The sequence below is a fragment of the Oncorhynchus mykiss genome, chromosome 18, assembly GCF_013265735.2.
Source record: "Oncorhynchus mykiss isolate Arlee chromosome 18, USDA_OmykA_1.1, whole genome shotgun sequence".
Classification (NCBI taxonomy): Eukaryota; Metazoa; Chordata; class Actinopteri; order Salmoniformes; family Salmonidae; genus Oncorhynchus; species Oncorhynchus mykiss.
In genome coordinates, this window is record NC_048582.1 from 65,770,906 (window position 1) to 65,798,760 (window position 27,855).

The following is a 27,855-nucleotide window of genomic DNA, read 5'->3' on the forward strand; positions in this document are numbered from 1 at the left end:
CTACATAACTTTGTGATGGTCTTATGATTTTAATAGCCCAGCATTACATGCCCTTTAAATGATGAGATAAGAGAAAGGCTGAATGGTTGACCTTCAGGGGAATAGGTTCCCACAACACACTGTAATAACAATCATGTGCAGAACGAATGAGATGACAGTTAAAATATGGAATATTTGATTCCATTCTGCAGTATCCAATAATGTTTCACACAGAAATCTTAACATTCTAGGAACATAACTTCACAAGGCCACAGGTATGGCTATACATTTTTTTATTTAACTAGGCATGTCAGTTAAGAACAAATTCTTATTTACAATGACGGCCTTCATTGGGCCAAACCCAAACCCGGACGACACTGGGCCAATTGTTTGCCGCCCTATGGGATTCCCAATCACGGCCGGTTGTGATACAGCCTGGAATCGAACCAGGGTCTGCAGTGACGCCTCTAGCACTGAGATGCAGTGCCTTTAGACCGCTGCGCCACTCGGGAGCCGGAACATCCAGAACATTGTCCACAACATAATGTCAAAAGTAGTGCAGGAATAGGGTGTCATTTGGGACTCTAATCAAACTGTACTGACGTTCCATCCATGTGTACGTACAGTGTGGCCTACATAGATTTGATGCTGTGTATAGAAAAAAAGACGAATGAAGCTGGTGGACGAGTGACCGTCACAGACATTGGTGGATGCACTGTCGGCAGAGACACTGACAAAGACTTAAAAATAACACAACAGTTACAACAGGAAAGCGAGGAACGTGATAGTTCATCGTACATTCATCGTACATAACAAAAATGTAAAATAACTTTCAGAACGCTGTAGATGGGTAACAATCTCCCAAATAAAAATACAAACTTTTCACACAATGATAATAACGGATACAAATGTACCATTACTTATTCTTCTAATTACCTTTGGCATCATGAACGGTAGCAGAGTTGTTTCACGCGCAATTAGGTATTTTGAGATTTTAAGTAGAAACGGTGCACCAATATTGAATTTTACAAGCCTGTTATATTAAATTAAGTGTCCTTTAAAGGGATACTTCAAGATTTTGGCAATGAGGCCCTCTATCGCCTTCCCCAGAGTCGGATGAACTCGTGGGATACCATTTTTATGTCTCTGTGTGCAGTTTAAAGGAAGTTGCTAACTAGCTCTAGTGCAAATGCTAACTTAAGATACCCATAGACTTCCATTCATTACACTAACGCTAGTTAGCATTGACTGGCGACACTACATCTAACTTCCTTCATACTGGACATGGAGACATACAAAAAAATGGTATCCACATCTAAGTGTGGGAAAGTAGATAAAGGGCCTCATTGCCAAAATCCCAAAGTATACCTTTAATATTGACCGAATAGAAAATTCTATCAACTCTGAGCTTTAATTATAAATGAAGACTTGCGAAAATCCAAAAGCATTTTGTGACATCAAATAAGATTGTTTACTTTTCTTTCCCTCATTTTAAGGTCAATACTGTTATTTGATCTGAACTCTCGTTTTAATATGATGAAAACATTTTTTTTTATATATATATATATTTTTACATTGAACGTTAATAGTGTAAGAGCAGGTGAGCTGAATCTACTTGTTTTGGCCATTTTCTGGTGTTTTGTGGTGGAAAACTGAGCGGTTCGAGGATAAGACGTCAACCCTGTTACCCATGGATAGACAGGCTAGAAATGTTTTACAGTTTCACTTGTTTTGTGAAGCGTTTTGTGAAGCTTGCATTCAATTGCCTCTCCCTGTTGCACACAAGCTTCCATTCCCCCTGTCACAAGGGGAACTATCGCTGATTTAACATAAAGTCGTCAACCCTGTTACTTTATTTGCCACTTAATATAGTTTTAAAAATGTTATTTAACCTCTTGAGATGGGGAAAATATGTTTTTATTAAGTTGAACATGTGCTCTTTGTGACAGAATGTTACAATTAAGTGAAATTAAACATTGTTTTTCTCCCACTAAGTTACAGAACCCAAAAAGGACTAATTTCGTTGAATAAACCAATAGCTGTTTCATGACAACTCCAATATTGATCAATGGAACCTGCTCAGACTTGTATCCCAAATGGAACCCTAGTCTCTACATCGTGCACTACTTTTGACCATATCCCTATGGGCCCTGGCCACAAGTAGTGCACTATATAGGGAATATGGTGCCATTTGGGACAAAACTTCAGTGACCTTATCACTGTTTCACAGAATATGATTTACAATAAGTTGTGCAGCATCTTATTTATACAAAAATGCAGCATGGAAAAACAGGATGGTGTAGAAAGAGACACCAGACATTCCATCACTCCATCATTGCATGTAAATAAGAGTTTCGTTCAAGCACATCCAGTCAGACAACAGCGTTGGCCTCGCGCCCGTTTATCTTACTGGGCTTCCTGGCTTCCTCCTCGGAGTAGAAGTGAGTGGCATGGCTTGCCATCCTCTTGTTATGGAACCGGGGAGTACCAGTTTGTGGGGCGATGGATCTGAACACCATCTCCTGACCATCAGGCAGCTCCTCTTCTAACCCTGCCTCCCTGACGGAGGGCATCCACAGCGTGGGGTGGAAACAGTAGTAGTAGAGTGTTTTAAACAGGACTCCCATCAGGTAGGTGAGGGGCAGAGTGGCCAGCAGGATGGGGGCGTAGGACTGCGTCAGGACCGGGTCTCTGTAGAACCACCATGTGACAAGCAGAATCCCTCCATCCGTAGCCATGAAGGAGTGATAGATGATGCTCCTCCTTCTGGTCCCTCCCTCCGCCACGTTGAACCAGCTGAAGTACCAGATGAGACCTACGGTGGCCCGGTAGAGCCATTCTCCGCCGGCGCTGTCCATGAAGTCTGTCTCCTGCCGCCACACCCAGAACACCAGCACTGGCCAGATAAGCAGGAAGTGGGCAGCCAAGTAGGAGGGCAGAATTGTGGCGAAGAGGGCGACTGCTGCCACGCGCGGCGCGATGAGGAGCAGGTTCCACAGGAAGTAGACCAAGGCGGAGCCCCAGCCCTGCTTGGCCTTGTCTGGGAGGAAGGAACGCAGGGAGCGGTGATAATCCACCACCATCCAGGCTATGGAGGTAGTTGACGCCACGACACTCACACCTACAAAAGAGACGTAAAACTATCAGAGAAATTACAAAGAGGAAGTTTATGGGCCAAAGACAGTTGATCACATAGTAGTGCTGGGCGATGCTTTTTGAGTTCGGTTTGGTACTGATTTGATTATTCAAAAATAATCATGGCTATGCGATTTTGGTTTAGAATCTAAACTTTAGATTATTATTTTTTTAAATGCACTATGCATTATGTGGGTTGAACACTAACACAGAATAAGACAATTGGTGATTCTCTGATACACCTTTACGCAGACGACACCAGTCTCTATACTTCTGGCCCCTCTTTGGACACTGTGTTAACTAACCTCCAGACGAGCTTCAATGCCATACCACTCTCCTTCGGTGGCCTCCAACTGCTCTTAAACGCAAGTAAAACTAAATGCATGCTCTTCAACTGATCACTGCCCGCACCTGCTCACCCGTCCAGCATCACTACTCTGGATGGCTCTGACTTAGAATACGTGGACAACTACAAATACCTAGGTGTCTGGTTAGACTGTAAACTCTCCTTCCAGACTCACATTAAGCATCTCCAATACAAAATGAAATCTAGAATTGGCTTCCTATATAGCAACAAAGCATCCTTCACTCATGCTGCCAAACATACCCTCATAAAACTGACCATCCTACCGATCCTCGACTTCGGTGATGCCATCTATAAAATTATAACACTCTACTCAACAAACTGGATGCAATCTATCACAGTGCCATCCGTTTTGTCACCAAAGCCCCATACACTACCCACCATTGCGACCTGTACGCTCTCGTTGGTTGGCCCTCGCTTCATACTCGTCGCCAAACCCACTGGCTCCAGGTCATCTACAAGTCTCTGCTAGGTAAAGCCCCGCCATATCTCAGCTCACTGGTCACCATAGCAGCACCCACTCGTAGCACGTGCTCCAACAGGTATATCTCACTGGTCACCCCCAAAGCGAATTTCTCCTTTGGTCGTCTTTCCTTCCAGTTCTCTGCTGCCAATGACTGGAACAAACTGCACAAATCTCTGAAGCTGGGGACCCATATCTCCCTCACTAGCTTTAAGCACCAGCTGTCAGAGCAGCTCACAGATCACTGCACCTGTGCATAGCCCATCTGTAAACAGCCCATCTATCTACCTACCTCATCCCCATACTGTATTTATTTATCTTGCTCCTTTTGCACCCCAGTACCGCTACTTGCACATTCATCTTCTGCACATCTACCATTCCAGTGTTCACCACGTCGGCCTATTTATTGCCTTAACTCCCTTATCTTACCTCATTTGCACTCACTGTATATAGACTTTTTGTTTTCTTTTGTTCTACTGTATTATTGACTGTTTTGTTTATTCCATGTGTAACTCTGTGTTGTTGTATGTGTCGAATTGCTATGCTTTATCTTGGCCAGGTCGCAGTTGTAAATGAGAACTTGTTCTCAACTAGACTAACTGGTTAAATAAAAGGTGAAAAAAATAAAAAATAAAATAAGCCCCACGATGGTAGCGACTGCCCGTTAGTACTTATCGCTTATCAACCATCAGTTAATGTCACGAGTCCGACCGAGGGTGGCTTCCCTTCCCGGTCGGGTGGCGCTCGGCGGTCGTCGTCACCGGCCTATTAGCTGCCACTGATTGTCTTTCCTCCCCCTCCTTGTATGTTTATTGGTAGCACCTGTTTGTGATGATTAGTTGGGCTTCTTTAGACAGCCGGCCCGCCTGTTTGTTGTGTGGGATTATTCATTGTAACCTTCGGCTCTGTAGTAGAGGAACGTGTTTGTTCCTGGTCGTGCATTTTTCAGTTGTACATTTTTCATTCCCCGTGTTTGGGGCCGTTATTATTGTGAGCACCCTGTGGTGCGTTGGTGCAATTAAAGAGCACAGCATTGCACTCTCTGTCTCCTGCGTCTGACTCCACACCCACGACACCCGGAGCATTACAGTTAATCACAATACTTTGTCTCCGCAGGAGGCCTTTTGGTGACAAGGTAGAAATCTGTCCTTCTGCCCCTGAACAAGGCAGTTAACCCACTGTTCCTAGACCGTCATTGTAAATAAGAATTTGTTCTTAACTAACTTGCCTGGTTAAATAAAGGTTAAACAAAAATGTTTTTAAAAACTTTACTTTAATAAAATATTTGTTTAATTTGATGACTATTATTTCATTCCAAGTCATCTCATCTCTACAGAGCTGTTGCCTGACAAAAAGCACTATTTTAATAGTTCTTCAAAGTAAATAAGGCATACTATTTATTATAAACGGCTGAATACCAACTGTCAATCACTTAGATCCGTGTACTTTCAGGCTCACGAAGCAACAGCTTTCTGTCCCTCTCGATCGCGGTTCTCTATTCTCTCAGTCTCCGTGTCGGCTCCACACCGACCAGACAAGTTTAAGCGGACGCGCAATGGATAATTGGTCATTGTAGTTAATTACCACTTTTTCTGTGCTAAACTATGTAGAATATTGGCCTGTTGGAAACTACAACTCCCTACTACATGGCACAGTTCAGGCTTCATCTGATTTATCTTTACAGAAATTGCACACAGAGCTGACAGAAAAAATATAATTCAAATAACTGAACCAACGTCGGTCAACTAGTTGTTTAAAAAACAAAAAAATAACAGAAATGTCGGTTAATCGCTCAACACTAGCATACAGTCAAAAATAAACTGAAACCTGAGAGGAAGGGGATATAGAGAGGAAGTTGTGTAAACACAATATGTAGCTATGTCATTGTGTAAACTATTGCTAAACTTACTGAGGGACACAATGAAGGTATGAGGAACTTATATTACATGTCCCCTGGTATAAGGACATACAGCAGGACTACAGTATAGTAAAGAATCCCAAACCTAAGTGTTGCCCTTGGATTCAGATTGTTCTCATTTAGAGGTCGACCGAGTATGATTTTTCAACGCCGATACCGATTATTGGAGGACCAAAAAAGGCCGATACCGATTAATTGGACGATTTAAAAAAAAAAATTGTAATAATGAGAATTACAATAATACTGAATGAACACTTATTTTAACTTTATATAATACATCAATAAAATCAATTTAACCTCAAATAAATAATGAAACATGTTCAATTTGGTTTAAATAATGCAAAAACAAAGTGTTGGAGGAGAAAGTAAAAGTGCAATATGTGCCATGTAAGAAAGCTAACCTTTCAGTTCCTTGCTCAGAACATGAGAACATATGAAAGCTGGTGGTTCCTTTTAACACGAGTCTTCAATATTCCCAGGTGAGAAGTTTTAGGTTATATGAATTATAGGACTATTTCATTAACCTTTGACTATTGGATGTTCTTATAGGCACTTTAGTATTGCCAGTGTAACAGTATAGCTTCCGTCCCTCTCCTCGCTCCTACCTGAGCTCGAACCAGGAACACAACGACAACAGCCACCCTCGAAGCAGCATTACCCATGCAGAGCAAGGGGAACAACTACTCCAAGTCTCAGAGCGAGTGACATTTGAAACGCTATTAGCGCGCACCCCGCTAACTAGCTAGCCATTTCACATCGGTTACACCAGCCTAATCTCGGGAGTTGATAGGCTTGAAGTCATAAACAGCGCTGTGCTTGCGAAGAGCTGCTGGCAAAACGCACGAAAGTGCTGTTTGAATGACTGCTCTATCAAATCATAGACTTAGTTATAACATAATAACACACAGAAATATGAGCCTTAGGTCATTAATATGGTCAAATCCGGAAACTATCATCTCGAAAACAAGACGTTTATCCTTTCACATTGGAGCAACAATACGCATATGCAACGCAGGACACGCTGGATAAACTAGTAATATCATCAACCATGTGTAGTTAACTAGTGATTATGATTGATTGTTTTTTATAAGATAAGTTTAATGCTAGCTAGCAATTTACCTTGGCTTACTGCATTCGCGTAACAGGCAGGCTCCTCGTGGAGTGCAATGTAATCAGGTGGTTAGAGCGTTGGACTAGTTAACTGTAAGGTTGCAAGATTGAATCCCCTGAGCTGACAAGGTGAAAATCTGTCGTTCTGCCCCTGAACGAGGCAGTTAACCCACCGTTCCTAGGCCGTCATTGAAAAACAGAATGTGTTCTTAACTGACTTGTCTAGTAAAATAAAGATTAAATAAAGGTGTAAATAAATGTTTAAAATCTGCCAAATCGGTGTCCAAAAATACTAATTTCCGATTGTTATGAAAACTTGAAATCAGCCCTAATTAATCGGCCATTCCGATTAACCGGTCAACCTCTATTCTCAATAGCCTACAGCAGTGTTCGCCAAAAGGTGACCTGCGGGCCTAATTCGGCTCACGGGTGATTTTATTTGCCGAATCCCCATCCCCTCCGCAAAAAACATTCTGAGCAAATATGTTATTATTATTACTTTTTTTTTTTTTTTTTGGGGGGGGGGGATTATCTAAAATTATTTTAATTTAGGAAATATGTTCCCAAGTATTCCCACACATATACATAGAGAGGCATAGTATGTGATTATGCCATTCCGTCTGATTGTATTTCCCTATCTGTTTAGGCTTCTTGTCGTCAATTTGCTGTGCACAAATTAATTACAACTATTTTCTGACCCTCAACCATCCTCTGAATGTAACTGGGGACCCCTGACCTACAGCATCAGTGGTGATTTTTACTGCAGTCTGGTGTCCAGAATAACAGGGATGTATCCCAACTGGCACTCTTCCCTATTTAGTCCACTACTTTCCCCCAGAGCTCTATGGTCCCTGCTCAAATGTAGTGCACAATAATGGAATACACTCTTAGAAAAAAAGGGTTCTTTGGTTGTCCCCATAGGAGAATCCTTTTGGGTTCCATGTAGAACTATCTGTAGAAAGGGTTCTACATGTTACCCAAAAGGGTTCTACCTCCAACCAAAAAGGGATCTTCAAAGGTTTCTCCTATGGCGACAGCCGAAGAACCCTTTAAGGTTTTTATTGTTTTTATTAAAGTGAAGGGTGCCAATTGGAACGAACCCCAGGTGTAGAGGTGTGTGTACTGTGTAGTGGTGACAGCGACTCACACTGTACCGTCCTGGCCTTGTTGGTGTGCAGCATGATGTGGGTCATGAGGGTGAGCTGCGGGGCGCTCTCACAGAAGGTCTCGATGAGGCGCAGCATGCTCAGGTCGTGAGTCAGGTACACGACGTACCCCGAGCCCTGCTCCTGTCGCCACCACACACGGAAGCCCTGCCATATGGCTGAGATGTGTCTGTGAACAAACACTGTCTGTTAGTGTGAGCAGCAATAACCAACAGAAACACCTGTCAGGGACAATAGAACATACGCACATGGGCATCATTCTAAAAGCTGTATTCCACTTAGCTAACTTATCTTCTGTGTAGGTGGGGAGTAAGTTGACGAAACAGAGCACCATCATGAGCTGTAGGGTCCTTATACCACTTAAATGGTTTGAATTGCCATCTTGTGTGTTACTAAGCGGTAATAATCCAGAAAACACCTATCATTGTCAGAGAACAGGACGCAGACACACGCAGAATGACATTTATGTCATTCAAAAAAATGTCTTCCACTTAGGAACTTAACATCTGTGTAGGTGGGGAGTGAGGTTGTCAAGACAGAGCCTACTGGGTATGGTTACATACCTGACACACCGGAGTGGTAACTTGATTGGTTTCTACACAAGTCACATGTTATTAGTGGTGCATGAGCTGCTCTGTGAGCTTCAGTATTCACACCACAATGAGAAAAGTATACAAATATGTGCACCGTGAGCTGTAGGATCATTGCTGTACTTCGCCCAAATAGTTTGAATTCCCAATGAACTATCATGTGTGTTACTGTGCACTTATTACATTGTATGTCCATCCCAAGTGACTGGCTCTTCTCGCTGACACACCTGTGAGTTGGGTAACTTGATGTTTTCTACACAAGTCGCATGTTATTAGCTGTACATGAGCTGCTCAGCGAGCCTCTCAGTATTAACGAGACTAAGGAAATCAATTTCATAGGCTACATTAAAAAAAACTTCTGAGGAAATTATATATATATATATATATATATATATATATATATATTATTATTATTATTATTATTATAATAATAATAATATGACCAAATTATTATATGACCAAATAATAAAAAGATTATACAATGCATAGTTTCATGAAGCCCAAAAAATGATGCACTACACTGTAGCCATAGAACAAATAAATGACTATGTATTTCTCAATCAATGTAGATGATGTATTTTTAGACGACTGTGTCTAGTACACTGTGATAAACGAGGTGTAGTTAACAAAGATGGTCCACGTGAGAATGACGTGCATGCGATCAAGTGTCAAACTAAAAAGCTATCTACAGTACCTGCAAAAGAATCCGAGCTGAAGTACGTGTAGCAGGAATGAAAGTTTGACGCAGCCTCCAAAGAGGACATTCTTGGCAGTTTGCTCATCGAAGCCCTCCAGTTCGCGGTCGTATTTGAACCAGAACCAGCTAAACATCTGGACCACTACCGAAGACAGGACCATAAGGCCGATCAACACCCCGAACCAGAAGAAATCCCCACGCGAGTACAACTCCGTAGCGACCCAAATGTCGGATCCCACGTCAAACAAGAAGGTACACACACCGACTACCGAGAAAAGAAAATCGAGCCATGAGTACTTCGAAAACATTGGGCTATCCATAGCTAAATACCCCCTGTCCCGCCGCTCTCTAATGTTTTTCCGTTAGCTTGTCTTGCTTCATGCATTTGTTGTACCATCTTTAGCGAAAGCTATCCGCTATATCATGAGCTGTCGAATTTTACAAGTCTAAAGAATAATGACAGCTCTCGCATGTTGTCCAATGCATCCGTTAGGAAAAGTAAACATGGAACACAACTTGTAGTTACATTTGAATGCAACAATGAAGCGAGGACAGGCATTGTAGCTAACGATCACATCTCCATTGTAAAGTTGATCTCAAGAGGTGAGTTCAGTTGGATTGAACGTTTGCTACGTAGCTTAACGGTTCATACTGAACGACAAGTTTCCCCAAAAGGTTCAAAGTTCTTGAACAGACTTGGAGGTACGTTTGCTCCGGTTGGTGGGTGTGGCTTGAAGCAAAGTGTGACGCGTTTTAAGGGCAGCGGCCATGCTGACAGTGTTCCCCAACCCACAATTCAGCCATTCCCCGTTTTTGAAATGTTCGTTCTGAACAGCAACGTTTCCGTTGAATTGAATGTTGCAGTACGGTTCTTCGTACTGAACGCAGCCCAGTTTGAATTGACGCCCGTGTCGTGTGTCCCACACAACGATCAGCATTCAAATGTATAGAAGCCCCTCCCACAACAACATGTAGGAATCATCTGGAGTGCCTGTGCAACCCGATTAGACAACAATGGTGATTGTAGTCTAATCTGGTGGCCAGAGAAGATGGATGACTTTATAGGGGTACAAATGAAAGAAAACGATCTTTGCATTGACCATCCCATATCAGATTATTCCCATGTGCTATGAACAAATACACATGTGTGAACAACTATGCATTAAGCAAACATATACAGTGCCTTGCAAAAGTATTCACCCCCCTTGCCGGTTTTCCTATTTTGTTGCGTTACAATCTGTAATTTAAATGGATTTTTATTTGGATTTCATGTAATGGACAAAAACAAAATAGTCCAAATTGGTGAAGTGAAATAAAAAAATAAAAACACCACCAAGCAAGTGGCACCACGAAAACCAAGGAGCTCTCCAAACCAATCAGGGACAAAGTTGTGGAGAAGTACAGATCAGGGTTGGGTTATAAAAAAAATATCAGAAACTTTGAACATCCCACAGAGCACCATTAAATCCATTATTTTTTTTAAAAAATGGAAAGAATATGGCACCACAACAAACCTGCCAAGAGAGGGCCACCCATCAAAACTCACAGACCAGGCAAGGAGGGCATTAATCAGAGAGGCAACAAAGAGACCAAAGATAACCCTGAAGGAGCTGCAAAGCTCCACAGCGGAGATTGGAGTATCTGTCCATAGGACCACATTAAGCCGTACACTCCACAGAGCTGGGCTTCATGGAAGAGAGGCCAGTTAAAAGCCATTGCTTAAAGAAAAAAATAAGCAACCACGTTTGGTGTTCGCCAAAAGGCATGTGGGAGACTCCCCAAACATATGGAAGAAGGTACTCTGGTCAGATGAGACTCAAATTGTGCTTTTTGGCCATCAAGGAAAACATTATGTCTGGTGCAAACCCAACACCTCTCATCACCCTGAGAACACCACAGTGAAGCATGGGTGGCAGCATCATGCTGTGGGGATGTTTTTCATCTGCAGGGTACAGGGAAACTGGTCAAAATTGAAGGAATGATGGATGGCACTAAATACAGGGAAATTCAGTCTTCCAGATATTTGAGATTGGGACGGAGGTTCACCTTCCAGCAGGACAATGACCCTAAGCATACTGCTAAAGCAACAATTGAGTGGTTTAAGGGGGGGGGGACATTTAAATGTCTTGGAATGGCCTTGAAAGATTAGTGGAATCTGTGTGGGTAGCTGGACAGGTAGGATGACTGACAGTGAAGGTGAACAGGTGGTCAGGTGACAGAGGAATGGATGAGACTGAGGCAGGAATTCCTTTAACCATAAAGTGGTATATTTACTGAGTAGTCTGTGCTGCATCACAAAGGAAACAAATAACATGTATCTGATCAAATTCCTCATCCCAAAGATCACATGACAATCATTCATGATTAACATAATTAGGGAAGTCAACAATCCAGTTCATTAAGAAGTCAATAGTAATCATCCATGAGTCATTTAGGCTTGTAACTATTTATCATAAATCATGAAAAAATACAAACAGTGAATGGTTATTCAATCTATAATCCCCATTAGTTTGGTATCAAAGTCGATCACTTAGCAAACAATGACGTTTCTCATTTCACTCTTCATGTGTACATATAATTCATTTCATATTAACCATATCGATTGCATAATTGGCCTATGAGGATCTGTGATCATTGACAATTCCCATTACACAATATGTTTGAAGCGAGTGCTCCAATCCACGCTCCGCGGTAATAACTATAAGCAATAACTGATGGCCCACTCCCCCGATCGCCACAGATAGTTCAGATGAAAGGTAACAGAGTCGGTGGATTTACGTGGATTCATGGACGCACAGAACCTCTGGATCAGACGGAGTTAAGGAAGAGAAAGCAGCGAGATCAGGCGATGGCAATTTCCTCCTTTTATGGAGTTGAGATCTGTCGGACATTTCCACCTGACCTAATTAAAGCGCCCCTGGCCCAGCTGAGTAAATGGCAATGAATTAAAGGATTATTCCACCAACTCCATGGGCCTTTTCTACAGGCCTAGTCAAAGCCCAGAACTCAATCCAATTGAGAATATGTGGGGTGACTTAAAGATTGCTGTTCACCAGCGGAACCCAACCAACTTGAAGGAGCTGGAGCAGTTTTGCCTTGAAGAATGGGCAAAAATCCCAGTGGCTAGATGTGCCAAGTTTATAGAGACATGCCCCAAGAGACTTACAGCTGCAATTGCTGCAAAAGGTGGCTCTACAAAGTATTGACTTTGGGGGGGTGAATAGTTTTGCACGCTCAAGTTATCATTTTTTTTTCTTATTTCTTGTTTGTTTCACAAAAAAAAAAATTGCATCTTCAAAGTGGTAGGCATGTTTTGTAAATGAAATTATAGGAACCTCCCCCCCCCCCCCCCCCCCAAAAAAAAAAATATATTTTAATTCCAGGTTGTAAGGCAACAAAATAGGAAAAATGCCAAGAGGGTGAATACTTGCGCAAGCCACTGTATAATCATCTATACTACACAATTATATAGAAATCATTGACACTACTAGGTAGACAAGTCAACTTCACCTTGTTTATTCACACAGTTATCGCATTTACATGTTAAGGTCATTCTGGAATTAAACTGGGATTCATGTTGACACCATTGACATACAAAAGACCCAATGGCAATCAATCTGGCCTAAAAATAAATAAAAATGGAATGTTGTTATATATGGACTAAACATTGGAAAGTGAATGACCTAACGCAGTATAAAGATCCTTGGACCTACTATTGATGGTACGCCCACTTCTGCGCTTGGTCCTACAGTGTTCAGAATAGCGTGTATAATATATGTGCCTTTTCCCACTACCGCGCAACTGTGTCTTTGTTCCTGTGACACAAAATCAGCACAGGGGAAATGTCGAGAGTTTACATCGGAAGATTGAGCTATCGAGCAAGGGAAAAGGACGTCGAGAAGTTCTTCAAAGGCTATGGGAAGATACTTGAAGTTGACCTAAAAAACGGGTAACAAAATGAACGCCGCTCCCCGTGTCGTTGTTCTGTGCTAGCTAACCGCGAACTAGCCGCTAGCTTACCGCGTTGAGTTCGTGGCCTAGTTGCTAGGCCTGTTGAAGTGCCGTTTATTGACAATTCTCGTACATTGTTTGAGTTTGGCAACCCGATTGACGTATTGTTTATTTGTATGGGTTGTAATTTATAAGATATTTGCTAGACAACCAAAGTTTGTTAACCAATTTCGGTTAACGAGTTTTAGCTAACGTTAGCTGTCGTTAGCACCTAGCTAACGTTAGCGTCTAATTGTTTTGAGTACTAGACGCTTCCTATTTAAAATAAGAGGTAGTTACACGTTTTATAGCCAAAATCTTAATTAGGTAACGTTAGCAGGCACCTTGAAAGACGTTTGGCATGCTAGCTATCTGCTAACGATGTTATGATAGTTAACTTACCCCCATAGCTGGCAACGTGTACACTTTCTCTCTTCTGTAACTTAGTTTGCTGTACAGCCAACATAATGGTGATATTTGGTGTCTGGTGGATCAGATGAGACCCCATTTGCAAAACCAGTTACTAATATTACATGGGTTTATACAAACAAAATGCTCACTATTTCGACATGGCTAGTCAGTCTAACGTTAACTGTACTCAAAACTGCACCATGCTTGCAGATGGAATTTAGTTAGCACCCTGCATTGATTTCAGACCTGGGCCCCCGAGTGGCGCAGCGGTCTAAGGCACTGCAGTCCCTGGTACGAATCCAGGCTGAATCACATCCGGCCGTGATTGGGATGCGCACAATTGGCCCAGCATCGTTTGTGTTTGGCCGGGGTAGGTCGTCATTGTAAATAAGAATTTGTTAACTGACATGCCTAGTTAAATATAATAGGGCCTATTGGTGTAATTAGTAGGCTGCCGCTTACCTCTTTCTCTACTCTCTTTCTCTATGGTTGCTTCCTTCCTCACGTTCAACTGTTAAATGAAATGTATCACATCTGGCTGTGATTGGGAGTCCCATAGGGCGGTGCACAATTGGCCCAGTGTCGTCCGGGTTTGGCCGGGGTAGGCCGTCATTGTAAATAAGAATTCGTTCTTAACTGTCTAGTCTAGTTATATTATTTCACTGTTATTTATCCCGGGAAAAGGGAGTGGTTTTGGGTGGTAAATCTCAGTAACCGGGTTCCCACCCTTCAACCCTAGTACACATAGGCAGGACCGCAAAGTATCACAACTATAGCAGCAGCATAGCCATATATTGTGACGGTGATAAGTTCATGCTTCCATACAGCCGGTACACCTTAGCAACGGCAGCAATTTTTCAACTAACCGTTTCATGCTGATTACTACAGAGGGGAAAGTAAGCCATACCGGCAAAATAAATAGTGGGGATATGACCTACTGGTAAAATGTTAGCTTATCACAATAATTAAAACATCATTGCCACATGTCAGTTGCATGGAAAATGTACAAATGGACTTAAACATGTGGAAATACCCTCCAAAATACGGTGTGGTTCGACAATAACAGTAATAATTTACATACTTTTGTATGCATAGTGTTTGTGGAGACATCAAATTTGTAGATAGATTTTTTTTCAGCTCACCCGTTGCTGACGGGTGAAGAAAAGAAAAAAACACACCGCCATGCAATCTCCATAACATAACATTGCCAGTAGAATGGTCTTACTGGAGAGCTCAGTGACTTTCAACATGGCACCGTCATAGGATGCCGCCTTTCCAACAAGTCAGTTCGTCAAATTTCTGCCCTGTTAGAGCTGCACCGGTCGGTCAACTGCTGTTATTGTCAAGTGGAAATGTCTAGGAGCAACAATGGCTCACTCGCAAAGTGGTAGGCCACACAAGCTCACAGAACGGGATCGCTGAGTGCTGAAGGGTGTAAAAATCGTCTGTCCTCGGTTGCAACACTCACTACCGAGTTCCAAACTGCATCTGGAAGCAATGTCAGCACAAGAACTGTTCGTCGGTAGCTTCATGAAATGGGTATCCAGCCGCACACAATCCTAAAATAACCATACGCAATGCCAAGTGTCGGCTGGAGTGGTGTAAAGCTTGCTGCAATTGGACTCCCTGCTGCAGCGACCACAGAAAATCAGTGTGTATCTCGTTGTCCGTGTTGCTGAAGCTGCAACATAATTATAGCCTTATCTGACTGAAAAGTTATGTTTCCGAAATCCCTCCTTTGTTTAGGAAAAACATTCCCTATTCCTTTTAACCCTTGCTCTTTTCACGTGACATTGCATTACAAACGTGTCACGTGAAGTGAGCAAGAGTTGAGACCTATTCGCATGGTACTAGTATTACTAGACTACACTGGTTATCTACACTACTATTCAAAAGTTTGGGGTCACTTCGAAATTTTCTTGTTTTTGAAAGAAACACTTTTTTTTTAAAAGAGAAAATAATCCCTCATTAAAATAACATCAAATTGATCAGAAATGCAGTGTAGACATTGTTAATGTTGTAAATTACTATTGTAGCTGGAAACGGCTGTTTTTAATGGAATATCGACATTTATCAGCAACTATCACTCCTGTGTTCCAATGGCACTTTGTGTTAGCTAATCCAAGTTTATAATTTAGAAGGCTAATTGATCATTAGAAAACCCTTTTGCAATTATGTTAGCACAGCTGAAAACCGTTCTGATTTAAAGAAGCAATAAAACTGGCCGCCTTTAGACTTGTTGAGTATCTGGAGCATCAGCATTTGTGGCACTTTGTGTTAGCTAATCCAAGTTTATAATTTAGAAGGCTAATTGATCATTAGAAAACCCTTTTGCAATTATGTTAGCACAGCTGAAAACCGTTCTGATTTAAAGAAGCAATAAAACTGGCCGCCTTTAGACTTGTTGAGTATCTGGAGCATCAGCATTTGTGGGTTCGATTACAGGTTCAAAATGACCAGATACAAAGAACTTTCTTCTGAAACTCGTCAGTATATTCTTGTGCTGAGAAATGATGGCTATTCCAGGTGAGAAATTGCCAAGAAACTGAAGATCTCGTAAAACGCTGTGTACTACCCCCCTTTACCAAACAGCGCAAACTGTCTCTAACCAGAATAGAAAAAGGATTGGGAGGCCCTGGTGCACAACTGAGCAAGAGGACAAGTTCTTTAGTGTCTAGTTTGAGAAACAGACGCCTCACAAGTCTTCAACTGGCAGCTTCATTAAATAGTACCCGCAAAACACCAGTCTCTACGTCAACAGTGAAGAGGTGATTCCGGGATGCTGGCCTTCTAGGCAGAGTTGCAAAGAGAAAAACATATCTCAGACTGGCCAATATAATATTAAGATCGGCTTAAAATAACAGACACTGGACAGAGGAAGATTGGAAAAAAAGTGTTATGGACAGACGAATCTAAGTTTGATGTGTTCGGATCACAAAGAAGAATATTCGTATGAGGCAGAAAAGATGCTGAAAGAGTGCTTGATGCCATCTGTCAAGCATGGTGGAGGCATTGTGATGGTCTGGGGGTGCTTTGTTGGTGGTAAAGTGGGAGATTTGTAAAAAGGATCTTGAACAAGGAAGGCTCACTCCATTTTGCAACGCCATGCCCCTGTGGACGGCACTTCATTGGAGCCAATATCTTCCTACAACAGGACAATGACCCAAAGCAAAGCTCCAAACTATGCAAGAACTATTTAGGGAAGAAGCTGTCAGCTGGTATTCTGTCTATAATGGAGTGGCCAGAACATTCATCAGATTTCAATTCTATGGAGCTGTTGTGGGAGCAGCTTGACCGTATGGTACGTAAGAAAAGCCAATCCAACTTGCGGGAGGTGCTTCAGGAAGCATGGAGTGAAATCTCTTGATTTACCTCAACAAATTGACAACTAGAATGCCAAAGGTCTGCAAGCCTGTAATTGTTGCAAATTGATTATTTGACGAAAGCAAAGTTTGACCACTTATTAAAAAATATACATAACATTGTCAACGTTTTGACTATATTTCCTATTCATTTTGCAACTCTTCATGTATGTTTTCATGGAAAACGAGGGAATTTCTAAGTGACCCCAAACTTTTGAACGGTTGTGCATTAATTACTCCAGAATGTCCATTATTCCAGAAAACAGTTTAGACGGGATTCGTTTTTTTCAGAACTCCCCCCTAAAATTATATAATATATATATATATATATATATAATATATATATATATATTCACACACAAATTTGACTGTTATGACAGAAGCCTGGTGGAGTGAGGATACAGATTCAACATGTCCGAGTGATGGGGCCACACTGAACTCCAGCTTGGTTTCTGAACCATCTTCCCTATAGTGGTGGCGTAATACATAAAAATAAAAGCATTAATGGGCTACGTGTAGGCCATTTATTTATACATGCATACATACATACATGCATACATACATACATACAGTTGAAGTCGGAAGTTTACATACACCTTAGCCAAATACATTTCAACTCAGTTTTTCACAATTCCTGACATTTAATACTCGTAAAAATTACCTGTCTTATGTCAGTTAGGATCACCACAAGAATGTGAAATGTCAGAATAATAGTAGAGAGAATGGTTTATTTCAGCTTTTATTTCTTTCATCACATTCCCAAGTGGGTCAGAAGTTTACATACACCCAATTTGGTAGTATTGCCTTAAACAATTTAAACTTGGGTCAAATGTTTTTGGTATCCTTCCACAAGCTTCCCACAATAAATTGGGTGAATTTTGGCCCATTCCTCCTGACAGAGCTGGTGTAACTGAGTCAGGTTTGTAGGCCTCCTTGCTCGTACACACTCTTTCAGTTCTGCCCACAAATGTTCTATGGGATTGAGGTTAGGGCTTTGTGATGGCCACTCCAATACCTTGACTTTGTTGTCCTTAAGCCATTGTGCCACAACTTTGGAAGTATGCTTGGTGTCATTGTCCATTTGGAAGACCCATTTGTGAACAAGCTTTAACTTCGTGACGGATGTCTTGAGATGTTGCTTCAATATATCCACATAATTATCCTACCTCATGATGCCATCTATTTTGTGAAGTGCACCAGTCCCTCCTGCAGCAAAGCACCCCCACAACATGATGTTGCCACCCCCGTGCTTCACGGTTGGAATGGTGTTCTTTGGCTTGCAAGCCTCCCCCTTTTTCCTCCAAACATAACGATGGTCATTATGGCCAAACAGTTCTATTTTTGTTTCATCAGACCAGAGGACATTTCTCCAAAAAGTATGATCTTTGTCCCCATGTGCTGTTGCAAACCGCAGTCTGGCTTTATTATGGTGGTTTTGGAGCGGTGGCTTCATCCTTGCTGAGCGTCCTTTCAGGTTACGTCGATATAGGACTCGTTTTACTGTGGATATAGATACCTTTGTACCCGTTTCCTCCAGCATTTTCACAAGGTCCTTTGCTGTTGTTCTGGGATTGATGTGCACTTTTCACACCAAAGTACGTTCATCTCTAGGAGACAGAACGCGTCTCGTTCCTGAGCAGTATGGCGGCTTCGTGGTCCCATGGGGTTTATACTTGCGTACTATTGTTTTGTACAGATGAACGTGGTACGTTCAGCCGTTTGGAAATTGCTCCCAAAGGATGAACCAGACTTGTGGAGCTCTACCACTTGGCTGATTTCTTGTGATTTTTGTCCCATGATGTCAAGCAGAGGCACTGGTGTTGAAGTTAGGCCTTGAAATACATCCACAGTTACACTTCCAATTGACTCAAATTATCTTAATTAGCCTATCAGAAGCTTCTAAAGCCATGACATAATTTTCTGGAATTTTCCAAGATGTTTAAAGGCACAGTCAACTTAGTTTTATTACACTTCTTGGCCCACTGGAATTGTGATACAGTGAAATAATCTGTCTGTAAACAATTGTTGGGAAAATTACTTGTCATGCACAAAGTAGATGTCCTAACAGACTTGCCAAAACTATAGTTTACCAAGACATTTGTGGAGTGGTTGAAAAACGAGTTTTACTGACTCCAACCTAACTGTATTTAGACTTCTGACTTCCAACTCTGTGTGTGTGTGTATGTGTAGCTTATTCGCAGCACTTATGTCAATTTATCAAATCCGTTATTGTTTTCTTGCGAAAACCTTGATCAACACTGGTCATACTCAGATATTTCTCTTAAAACACAGGGATGTCGACTGTCACGGGGATAGTAATTGGAGTTTGCCCCAAAAAAACAGTAGGTTATTCTGGCTGGGATTATTACACTCCTGCCATATAAAAATGACTGACGTGGCAGTTTCGGATGGGACTAAAATGACCTATGTTTTGTGCACATAATTACATTACCCAACCTCCCATTGTAAAACTTATCCCGTCTGAATAGGCCCTGACCTATAGCATCATAATCACGTCAATAAATTGGTTTTAAACAAACTTTGAACAACGTAACACACGTGACAGCAAAATGGATGCAGAGGACGTTACAAACTCGAGAAACGGGTATGTTTACTGGTTGCTCAGGAGGTAAAGGGAAAAAGAAGGTAAGGAGCCAGCTCTGTGTACATATTGTGCCAAACAGGTGCTGTATAAACAACACTAAAGTATAAATGTACCAGAGTCTGTAACACTTTTTTTTATTTTTTATGAAGCGTTTATTACAGCAAAGACCTTAACAGTAACATTCATTCGTGAATGCAATTTCTGAAATGGAACCGTTTTTTATTTATTGTATAAGCTAATTAGTCAAGGCTTGCTTTATTTTCAAACTAAAATGCACAATGCAAATAGTCCGGGTAGCCATTTGATTTACCTGTTCAGGAGTCTTATGTCTTGAAGGTAAAAAAAAAAACTGTTGAGGAGCCTTTTTGTCCTAGACTTGGCACTCTGGTACCGCTTGCCATGCGGTAGTAGAGAGAACAGTCTTAGACTGGGGTGTCTGGGGTCTTCTTTCCATTTTTTTGGGAGCCTTCCTCTGACACCGCCTGGTGTAGAGGTCCTGGATGGCACTACCCTCTGTAGTGCCTTGCGATCAGAGGCCGAGCAGTTGCCGTACCAGGCAGTGATGCAACCAGTAGCCAGCCACATGCTCTCGATGTTGCAGCTGTAGAACCTTTTTTTGGAGGATCTCAGGACCCATGCCAAATTGTTTTAGTTTGTTACGTATGACCATAATAACGGCAAGAAGGAGATCAAGAAAATGTAGCATTGTTATAGAATATTCCAGGCAATTTGGAACCGCGTTAAAGAACACAACTAAATCGATAATACCGCAGAGGCTGTTCCAACACAAAGAATTCTAACGCCTTTTATTTGCTACAGCAAAACGCAAAAAAAAATGTAAAAAAGTAAAAACAGCTGTGGAATTGTTTACTTGCCGTGACGTTGCGTGAGGCTTAGTGCTCACGGAATCAGTAGGCTTTTAAACAAACACACATAACAAGCAGGATCTTTCTTTTTTTCTGTAGATATAGTGATTTATAAAGCCAGGCACATTTTTAACAGTTAGGCTATTGATTTATACACTTAAGTTGGTTTCCCCTCTTCTCACTTTTCTTAGACAATAAGGCAAAGGGTTGTTTTTCTCATCTCATTCTGCTGCTACCTCCACTGTATTGTTCTCAACGCCAATATCTTGGTTAACTTTGCTATTATGCACATAGGAATATGGTCTAGGAAAAGGCGCCAATTCAACAGGCGCACTGAAGTGTTTCAGATCCGTGGACAGAGACCACTATTCATCGAGGGAGAAAGTGCATTTGATATAAATTATTTTTATTAGTGTTGCACCATTTGTTCTTATGTAACCATATACAATTTCAGTAGCACATGTCTTAGACTGATGGACTGTGCCACCCCCACCACGGCCTCCACAATGGATAAGTCCACTCAGTGTGAATCAGACGGGTGTCTTGTACACCATGAGAGTTTGAAAAAGAGAAGAGAGAGAATTTGTCTGCTCGACTAAAGAAATCTCGGTCAACCAACAGCCTGTCGACTAAATGGGTCAGCTCTAGTTTATGCCACCTTAATAAAAGGTAATGCATTTTTAAAAGTTAAAATTAATAGGGATTCTATGATTTTAATAATATTTCGCAAAGAGCTCCCGTACTGGGAAGAAATATAATCTACTTTAACTTTTTTTTTTTTTTACACTTCACCCCTGCTTAATTCTCAACTTGGAACTTGCCAGTCTTCTCAACGCCCATCACTAGTTGCAGGTGGAACGTTGGAATTGGGGGGAAATGTTCTGTTTTTATCAAATCAAATGTGTCTGAGTGGGACCGATTCAAATGTTACTTTGTGATTTATGAAAAGTATCGTGTACATTTGAGTCTGGCAGTAGATTTAGTCAAATAATTGGATCCCAAATCTGTACCTTGTCTCTGGCCTAACATGCTCTGTCTCCTCTGTGTAAAGGTATGGGTTTGTTGAATTTGATGACCCCCGCGATGCAGATGATGCTGTGTATGACCTGAATGGGAAAGACCTGTGTGGGGAGAGGGTTATTGTGGAACACACAAAGGGGCCGCGGCGGGACGGCAGCTACGGCTCAGGAGGAGGAGGAGGAGGAGGAGGAGGCGGCGGCGGAGGGGGGGGGAGGAGGAGGAGGAGGAGGTGGTGGTGGTGGAAGAAGTAAGTTTACTATGCAGTGGTGTTTTAACATGATTTGAAATGTGATTGAGGAGGCCAACATGGCAGTAGATGTAGGATAGGAGACTACTGCATAACATCTCAAGTTTGTCCTTGGTGGTTGTAGTTCATATAATTGTGTTCCGTTACATTTTGGTAATTTCGCAGACGCTCTTATCCAGAGTGACTTAGTCAGTGCATTCAACTTAATGTCGTTGGGTAAGACGACCACATATCTTAGTTAATAAAACAACTACTTTGTGTTTCAACTATTTGTTAGTGCTGCCTGTGACGATATGTCTGATTTTTTTACCTTCATTTACCAGGTGGTTTTATGTTTAATCGGAGTACCCTCTGTTCAAATGATTGTTGCTTTCTTGGGGATAGTAGAGATGGTAATTTGTAGAAATGGTACCATGTTGGTATCCATGGTCACCGCAGGCTCTGTTCACTCCATGCTCCCACCGCACTGATTCCATCCCTTTTTATGATTTTGATTAATTGCATCTCAAGTTGTTTTTCTGTGACTTTTTAAGAGGACATATTTAACTTATTTGTTGTAGTTTCCCCTAGTTTCTGGGACGAGTGGCTGCCCAGGGTTCTGTTCTAAATCCGGCCTATTAGGTTAGCGTACACGTTGCATGCTCGCAGAAACCATAGACTTCCAGGCATTGCGCTAACACTAGTTAGCATTGGCTTGCTGAAACACGGGCATGAAAAATGGTATCCATGAGTTCGGGAGAGACGGAAGGTTGAAAGTCATGCGTCCTCCGATACACAACCCAACCAAGCCGCGCTGCTTCTTAACACAGCGCGCATCCAACCCGGAAGCCAGCCGCACCAATGTGTCGGAGAAAACACCGTGCACCTGGCAACCTTGGTTAGCGCGCACTGCGCCCGGCCCGCCACAGGAGTCGCTGGTGCGCGATGAGACAAGGATTTCCCTACCGGCCTAACCCGGACGACGCTAGGCCAATTGTGCGTCGCCCCATGGACCTCCCGGTCGCGGCCGGTTACGACAGAGCCTGGGCGCGAACCCAGAGCCACTGCGCCACCCGGGAGGGTCCATCCTCTTTTTTTTTTTTTTTTAAGACAACACCAGTATTGTATTGCAGACGGTGTCACATCACGGACGAGCTAGTACTACTGAATTCAACCCTTTTATGGTACTTAACAGTAATTGTTTGAATAATGGGTGTAGAGAACAGATTTTTTTTGTATATTTGAGTTGATGATTGGAATTAAAATGACATGAACCACAACCACCAAATGACATGCTGTTATCTTGGGGAAACGGTGTGCTTGATTTGAAACTATCACAGGAGAAACAAATGCACTCAAATTCATTCAAATTGTCAGGGGGAATCTAGCTTGAGATTCACTACCATTTTAGAACATTTGCTGATAAAATTCTGTGATTTTTTTTGACTAGAATAAATTAACTAGCTCATTTTGTTTGAGTAATTTGAGAATCGTGTAATCTGCTTGTTTTATTCAGGATTATTTTTTATTTTGTTTTAATTAATTAAATGAATGTTGAATAATAAAGGTAAAGATTTAACAAAGAACCTCCAATGTTTTAATTGAAAGAGTCCTTTGCTGACTGCCTGCCCCTATTGCTGGCCTGGCCATGGTGTCCCCTTTCCAACCAAGAGTGTGGTTTGACCATTCTGGGCCCCTGGGCAGAACCAAAAAAGGGGAGCCAATGTGAATGAAGACCGCTTGTCCCATTAGTCCCAGGCCGGGTGGTGAGGATGCCATTGGGTTAGGAACAGATGTGGGTTGAGCTCTTATAGGTGCCTGAAACAAATGTGAAATGTCTATATATTTAGATGTGCTTAGTTAACTTAAACATTAGTGTCACCGTAAGTACTGTTTTCAGTCAGGTTTTATGTAGTATTTTTAATCTTAGGTTTTCATTTTTTAAATTTTTATGTAGAGTTTTGTATTCAGTTCTACCCAAGCGTGACTCATCAGTTAACGATTTAGTAGTTTAGATGAGGAATAGATTATGTCAGTGTTCCTGATGGAAATGTGCAGGTTTCTAGGTTAATTAATGTAGCCTACACACAGGATTTCATTTCTTTTTTTTCTTTCTTTTTGGTTAGCTTGTTTTTGTCATTACTTTCCCCCGTCTGTAATCTATTTAAATTTCTCCCAGATTGTTTATGTGGCCATTGTTTACATAATGTAGTTTGGAGATTAGTGTTGAGGCTGTCCTCTCGGTGTGCCCCCTTGCCCTAATTGCTGTTGCTCTATCCTTGTTACTTTTGAAGGCGGGGGCGGGTATGGGCGTGGTGGCAGAGACAGATATGGCCCACCGGCAAGGACAGACTATCGGCTGATCGTTGAGAACCTGTCCAGTCGCTGCAGCTGGCAGGACCTGAAGGTATGGTGGAGACGGGTTATTCAGGAATGTTGGGGGTGGCAGGGTAGCCTAGTGGTTAGAGTAGAGGGGCGGCAGGGTGGTTGGAGTGGTTGGAGTGTAGAGGGGGCAGGGTAGCCTAGTGGTTAGAGTGTTGGACTACTAACCGGAAGGTTGCAAGTTCAAATCCCCCGAGCTGACAAGGTACCGCCCCTACACTCTAACCACTAGGCTACCCTGCCGCCTCTACACTCCAACCACTAGGCTACCCTGCCCCCTCTACACTCTAACCACTAGGCTACCCTGCCGCCTCTACACTCTAACCACTAGGCTACCCTGCCGCCTCTACACTCTAACCACTAGGCTACCCTGCCGCCTCTACACTCTAACCACTAGGCTACCCTGCCGCCTCTACACTCTAACCACTAGGCTACCCTGCCGCCTCTACACTCTAACCACTAGGCTACCCTGCCCCCTCTACACTCTAACCACTAGGCTACCCTGCCGCCTCTACACTCTAACCACTAGGCTACCCTGCCGCCTCTACACTCTAACCACTAGGCTACCCTGCCGCCTCTACACTGACTTGCCTAGTTAAATAAAGGTTAAATAAAGGTTAAAAAAATAACTCTTCTTCATTATGATTTCTGCATCCTATGTTCATGTTTATTACATGTACATTTAGTCATAAGACCCAATGGTTTTATAATAGCGGAGGTGTATAAAGATGGAGGTCCCCATGCACTTACCACACACGCCTAGTTTACTGTGTTCTCCCTATCGTACTGCTCTCCGTGACGCTTGTTTTTGTATGTTCATTGTCACGGTATACGTGAACCCAAGATGGCGGCAATTTGGAAAACATGAAACGACAGTAGATTGTAGACATTTTACCATGTCGTGAGACGTATTTTTTTTTAACTCTGTGGGTAGTGCTTAAACAACGACGTCATAGCTGAAATCCGCCATCTTTGTGCACCTTCGTCATTGAATTAAATGCCCATAATTGTCATGCTTGAACTAACTTTATTTAAATTTCTAGCCGTTCACAAAATACATATATAACATGAAACGTGTATATAATGTATACCATATAAAATGACCTATATTTATTAATTCATTAATATCTTTGTGGTTTGCTGGCCAAATCCCAACCCTTTCCCTTCCTTCACCAGGACTACATGAGGCAGGCGGGTGAGGTGACGTATGCTGACACCAATAAAGGACGCAGGAACGAGGGAGTGATAGAGTTCAGGCTGTACTCTGACATGAAGAGAGCCCTGGAGAAGCTGGACGGCACAGAGGTGAACGGCAGGAAGATCCGGCTGATTGAGGACCGCCCCGGGGCCAAGCGCAGCAAGCGCTCTTACTCTCGCAGCCGCTCCAGGTAGCTAAATCAGTATTATTATTTACAAGTCTCATAGTTATTTTTGATGCAAGGTGATCAGTCTGATCAGTGACTAAAGCTAAGGCTGAATTCACAATTCTGTTTTTTTTTTTTTTTTTTTTTTTGCCACTAATTAGTCGTTTGACCAATCGGATCTTGTTACCCATAATTGGGCAAAATATCAGAATTGGCTGCCTGTGTAAACACAGCCTAATTGGTCGTGTCCAACACGGAGTAGGCCTTCTAGAAGAGGATGGGATTTCCACTGTATATGAGAACGATCTGCAAATCATAACGAGTAGTTATTTAAAGGACCATCTTTAATCAGCGACTGAGCAAAATACATTAAAACAAAGGACTAGTTATTTCAGTTGCCCCCCCCCCCCCCCCTCAATGCACTGCTTTTCCCACCAGTTCACAATTTTAAGGTTCACACTTCCATTTGACTGCACTTCACCCTAACCCCTCAAGCATCTTTCATGCACGTGGCTTACCTTTTTCAACTTCTGCTCACCCCCCTCTGTCTCCAGGTCTCGCTCCAGGAGCCGCAGGTCCCGTAAGAGCCGCAGCCGCAGTGAGAGCAGCAGTCGCTCCCGCTCCAGGTGAGTCCCAGAGCGCAGGCAACGTTTAACTCGTGGGTGATCCCCTGACCTCTTTTTAATGTGTCCCAAGTAGAACCATATTCCCTATGCAGTGCACTACTTTTGACTGGGGCTTAGGTTAAAATTAGTGCACTATATAGGGAATAGGGTGCCATTTATTACTCTCTACTTCTGCCCTTATCTACTGCGACTGTACTTAGTCGTTTTCTGAGGGACATCACCCGTATCTCAAGTCACTGTGTAGTAAATGTCCACTTACCCAGAGCTCTTGACTCCAATATGGACTTTGCTCCCCCCCCCCCCACACCTTTTTTTTCTTGCTACCCAGATGTCCTAGCAGATGTCGTGACCAGCTATTGCTTGGGGTGTCGGCCATTTTTACATGGCCGTAGTTCAATTACATTTTAGTTGACTGGTTGTCTGTCTGCTCCTTCCTGTTCCCCAGGGGTGCTGCCTCCCGCTCACGTAGTCGCTCCCACAGCAAGAAGGACAAGGACAAGACCAAGGGCCGCAGAGAGGAGGAGCGCACCAACGGTGCACACAAGGCCAAGGATGTGGGCCGCAGTAAGAGCCGCAGTAAGAGCCGCAGTAAGAGCCGCAGTAAGAGCCGCAGTAAGAGCCGCAGTAAGAGTCGCAGTAAGAGCAAAAAGACCAGCAAGAAAGAAGGGAAGAAGAGCAGGAAGGATGAGTCCAGGTCTCGTTCCCGCTCTCGCTCTAGATCAGCAGCCAAGGATCGCTCCAGGAAGTCGGGCTCCAAGAGCCGTGAGCCGGCCAAGAGCGACAACGAGGCAGCTGCAGCAGAGAAGGGTGCTCCCCGCTCTCGCTCCCATACGCCCACTGAATCCAAACCTAAATCCAAGTCAAAGTCCAAATCTCCATCTCCCTCCCCGGCCAAAGCCCGCTCCCGTTCCCCCTCCGTCTCTCGCTCAGAGTCCCGCTCCAAATCTCGCTCCGCATCTCGTTCTCGCTCCCGCTCTCTATCAGAGTCCTGAGTTAGGATACCAACAGCTCTCATCCATCGTTTTCCCCCTCTGTTTCTTCTCGTCCCCAGCAACCCCCCCCCCCCCCCCCCCCCCCCCCCACACTTTCGTTTTTGGTCACTTTTCTTTTAGTATTTTTGATAAATGGTTGTATGAAAAACCCAGGCACTCACGCTCAAGGTGTCTTCCCCAATTATTTTAAATATACAGTGCTTGTCGGTCATTCAGCATCTTTTTCCCAGTAGTGTTGTCTCTTAATTGAGGTGTTTGTAAAAATTAAAAAAATAATATGAAAATGTGCGACCTAAGTTGGAGGGTATTTGCTTGGATAGATTTTTTGTAAGTTGAAATTAAGTTACAAGTGCTGTAGTAAGTGTGTTAACCTTAATGACATACTTAAGCATACCGAGCTGTCAATGTTGTGCAAGGATGGGGGTTGTTTTGTTCTGTTGTATCTTCTCATTTTGTGGAAAATCCTTTTTACCACTTTTAAAAAAAATAAAATAAAATAATCCTGATCTCAAATGGAGTTGTCTTTTGGTTTCTAAATATAAGTTGGGTTGCATGAACATGTCATACTGATCAAATTGGTGCAGTTCTG

General features: G+C 42.6%; 2 protein-coding genes across 4 annotated transcripts; one reads left to right on the forward strand and one right to left on the reverse strand.

Annotated features, from left to right (window-relative positions):
• Window positions 1–9: 9 nt before the first annotated feature.
• xkr8.3 (XK, Kell blood group complex subunit-related family, member 8, tandem duplicate 3) lies at window positions 10–10,117 on the reverse strand. The gene is made up of 3 exons (XM_021572744.2): window positions 9,420–10,117; window positions 8,117–8,304; window positions 10–3,100 (listed from the first exon to the last, which is right to left on the reverse strand). Exons 1-3 carry the CDS (start codon window positions 9,740–9,742, stop codon window positions 2,352–2,354), a joined length of 1,260 nt encoding a protein of 419 aa, XP_021428419.1. The 5' UTR covers window positions 9,743–10,117; the 3' UTR covers window positions 10–2,351.
• LOC110496708 (serine/arginine-rich splicing factor 4) lies at window positions 9,539–27,779 on the forward strand. Of its 3 annotated transcripts, none has more exons than XM_036953552.1 (6): window positions 9,539–9,674; window positions 21,708–21,923; window positions 24,197–24,309; window positions 25,461–25,672; window positions 26,203–26,274; window positions 26,720–27,779. In XM_036953552.1, exons 2-6 carry the CDS (start codon window positions 21,767–21,769, stop codon window positions 27,264–27,266), a joined length of 1,101 nt encoding a protein of 366 aa, XP_036809447.1. In that variant the 5' UTR covers window positions 9,539–9,674; window positions 21,708–21,766; the 3' UTR covers window positions 27,267–27,779. The 3 variants fall into 3 exon arrangements, with proteins under 3 accessions (XP_036809447.1, XP_036809448.1, XP_036809446.1); XM_036953553.1 differs by lacking the exon at window positions 9,539–9,674 and adding an exon at window positions 13,145–13,371 and having other exon boundaries at window positions 21,708–21,874; window positions 24,227–24,309; XM_036953551.1 differs by lacking the exon at window positions 9,539–9,674 and adding an exon at window positions 13,147–13,371.
• Window positions 27,780–27,855: the final 76 nt, after the last annotated feature.

Excerpts from the sequence above, each read along its gene's own strand:
- xkr8.3 (XM_021572744.2), bottom strand. The coding sequence starts at position 9,742 with ATGGATAGCCCAATGTTTTCGAAGTACTCATGGCTCGATTTTCTTTTC. Across the intron at positions 8,305-9,419 it reads CAGCTCGGATTCTTTTGCAG|ACACATCTCAGCCATATGGC; the intron begins GTACTGTAGATA and ends GTTTGTTCACAG. Across the intron at positions 3,101-8,116 it reads CAAGGCCAGGACGGTACAGT|GTGTGAGTGTCGTGGCGTCA; the intron begins GTGAGTCGCTGT and ends TCTCTTTTGTAG.
- LOC110496708 (XM_036953553.1), top strand. The coding sequence starts at position 13,265 with ATGTCGAGAGTTTACATCGGAAGATTGAGCTATCGAGCAAGGGAAAAG. Across the intron at positions 13,372-21,707 it reads GAAGTTGACCTAAAAAACGG|GTATGGGTTTGTTGAATTTG; the intron begins GTAACAAAATGA and ends CTCTGTGTAAAG. Across the intron at positions 26,275-26,719 it reads AGCAGTCGCTCCCGCTCCAG|GGGTGCTGCCTCCCGCTCAC; the intron begins GTGAGTCCCAGA and ends CCTGTTCCCCAG.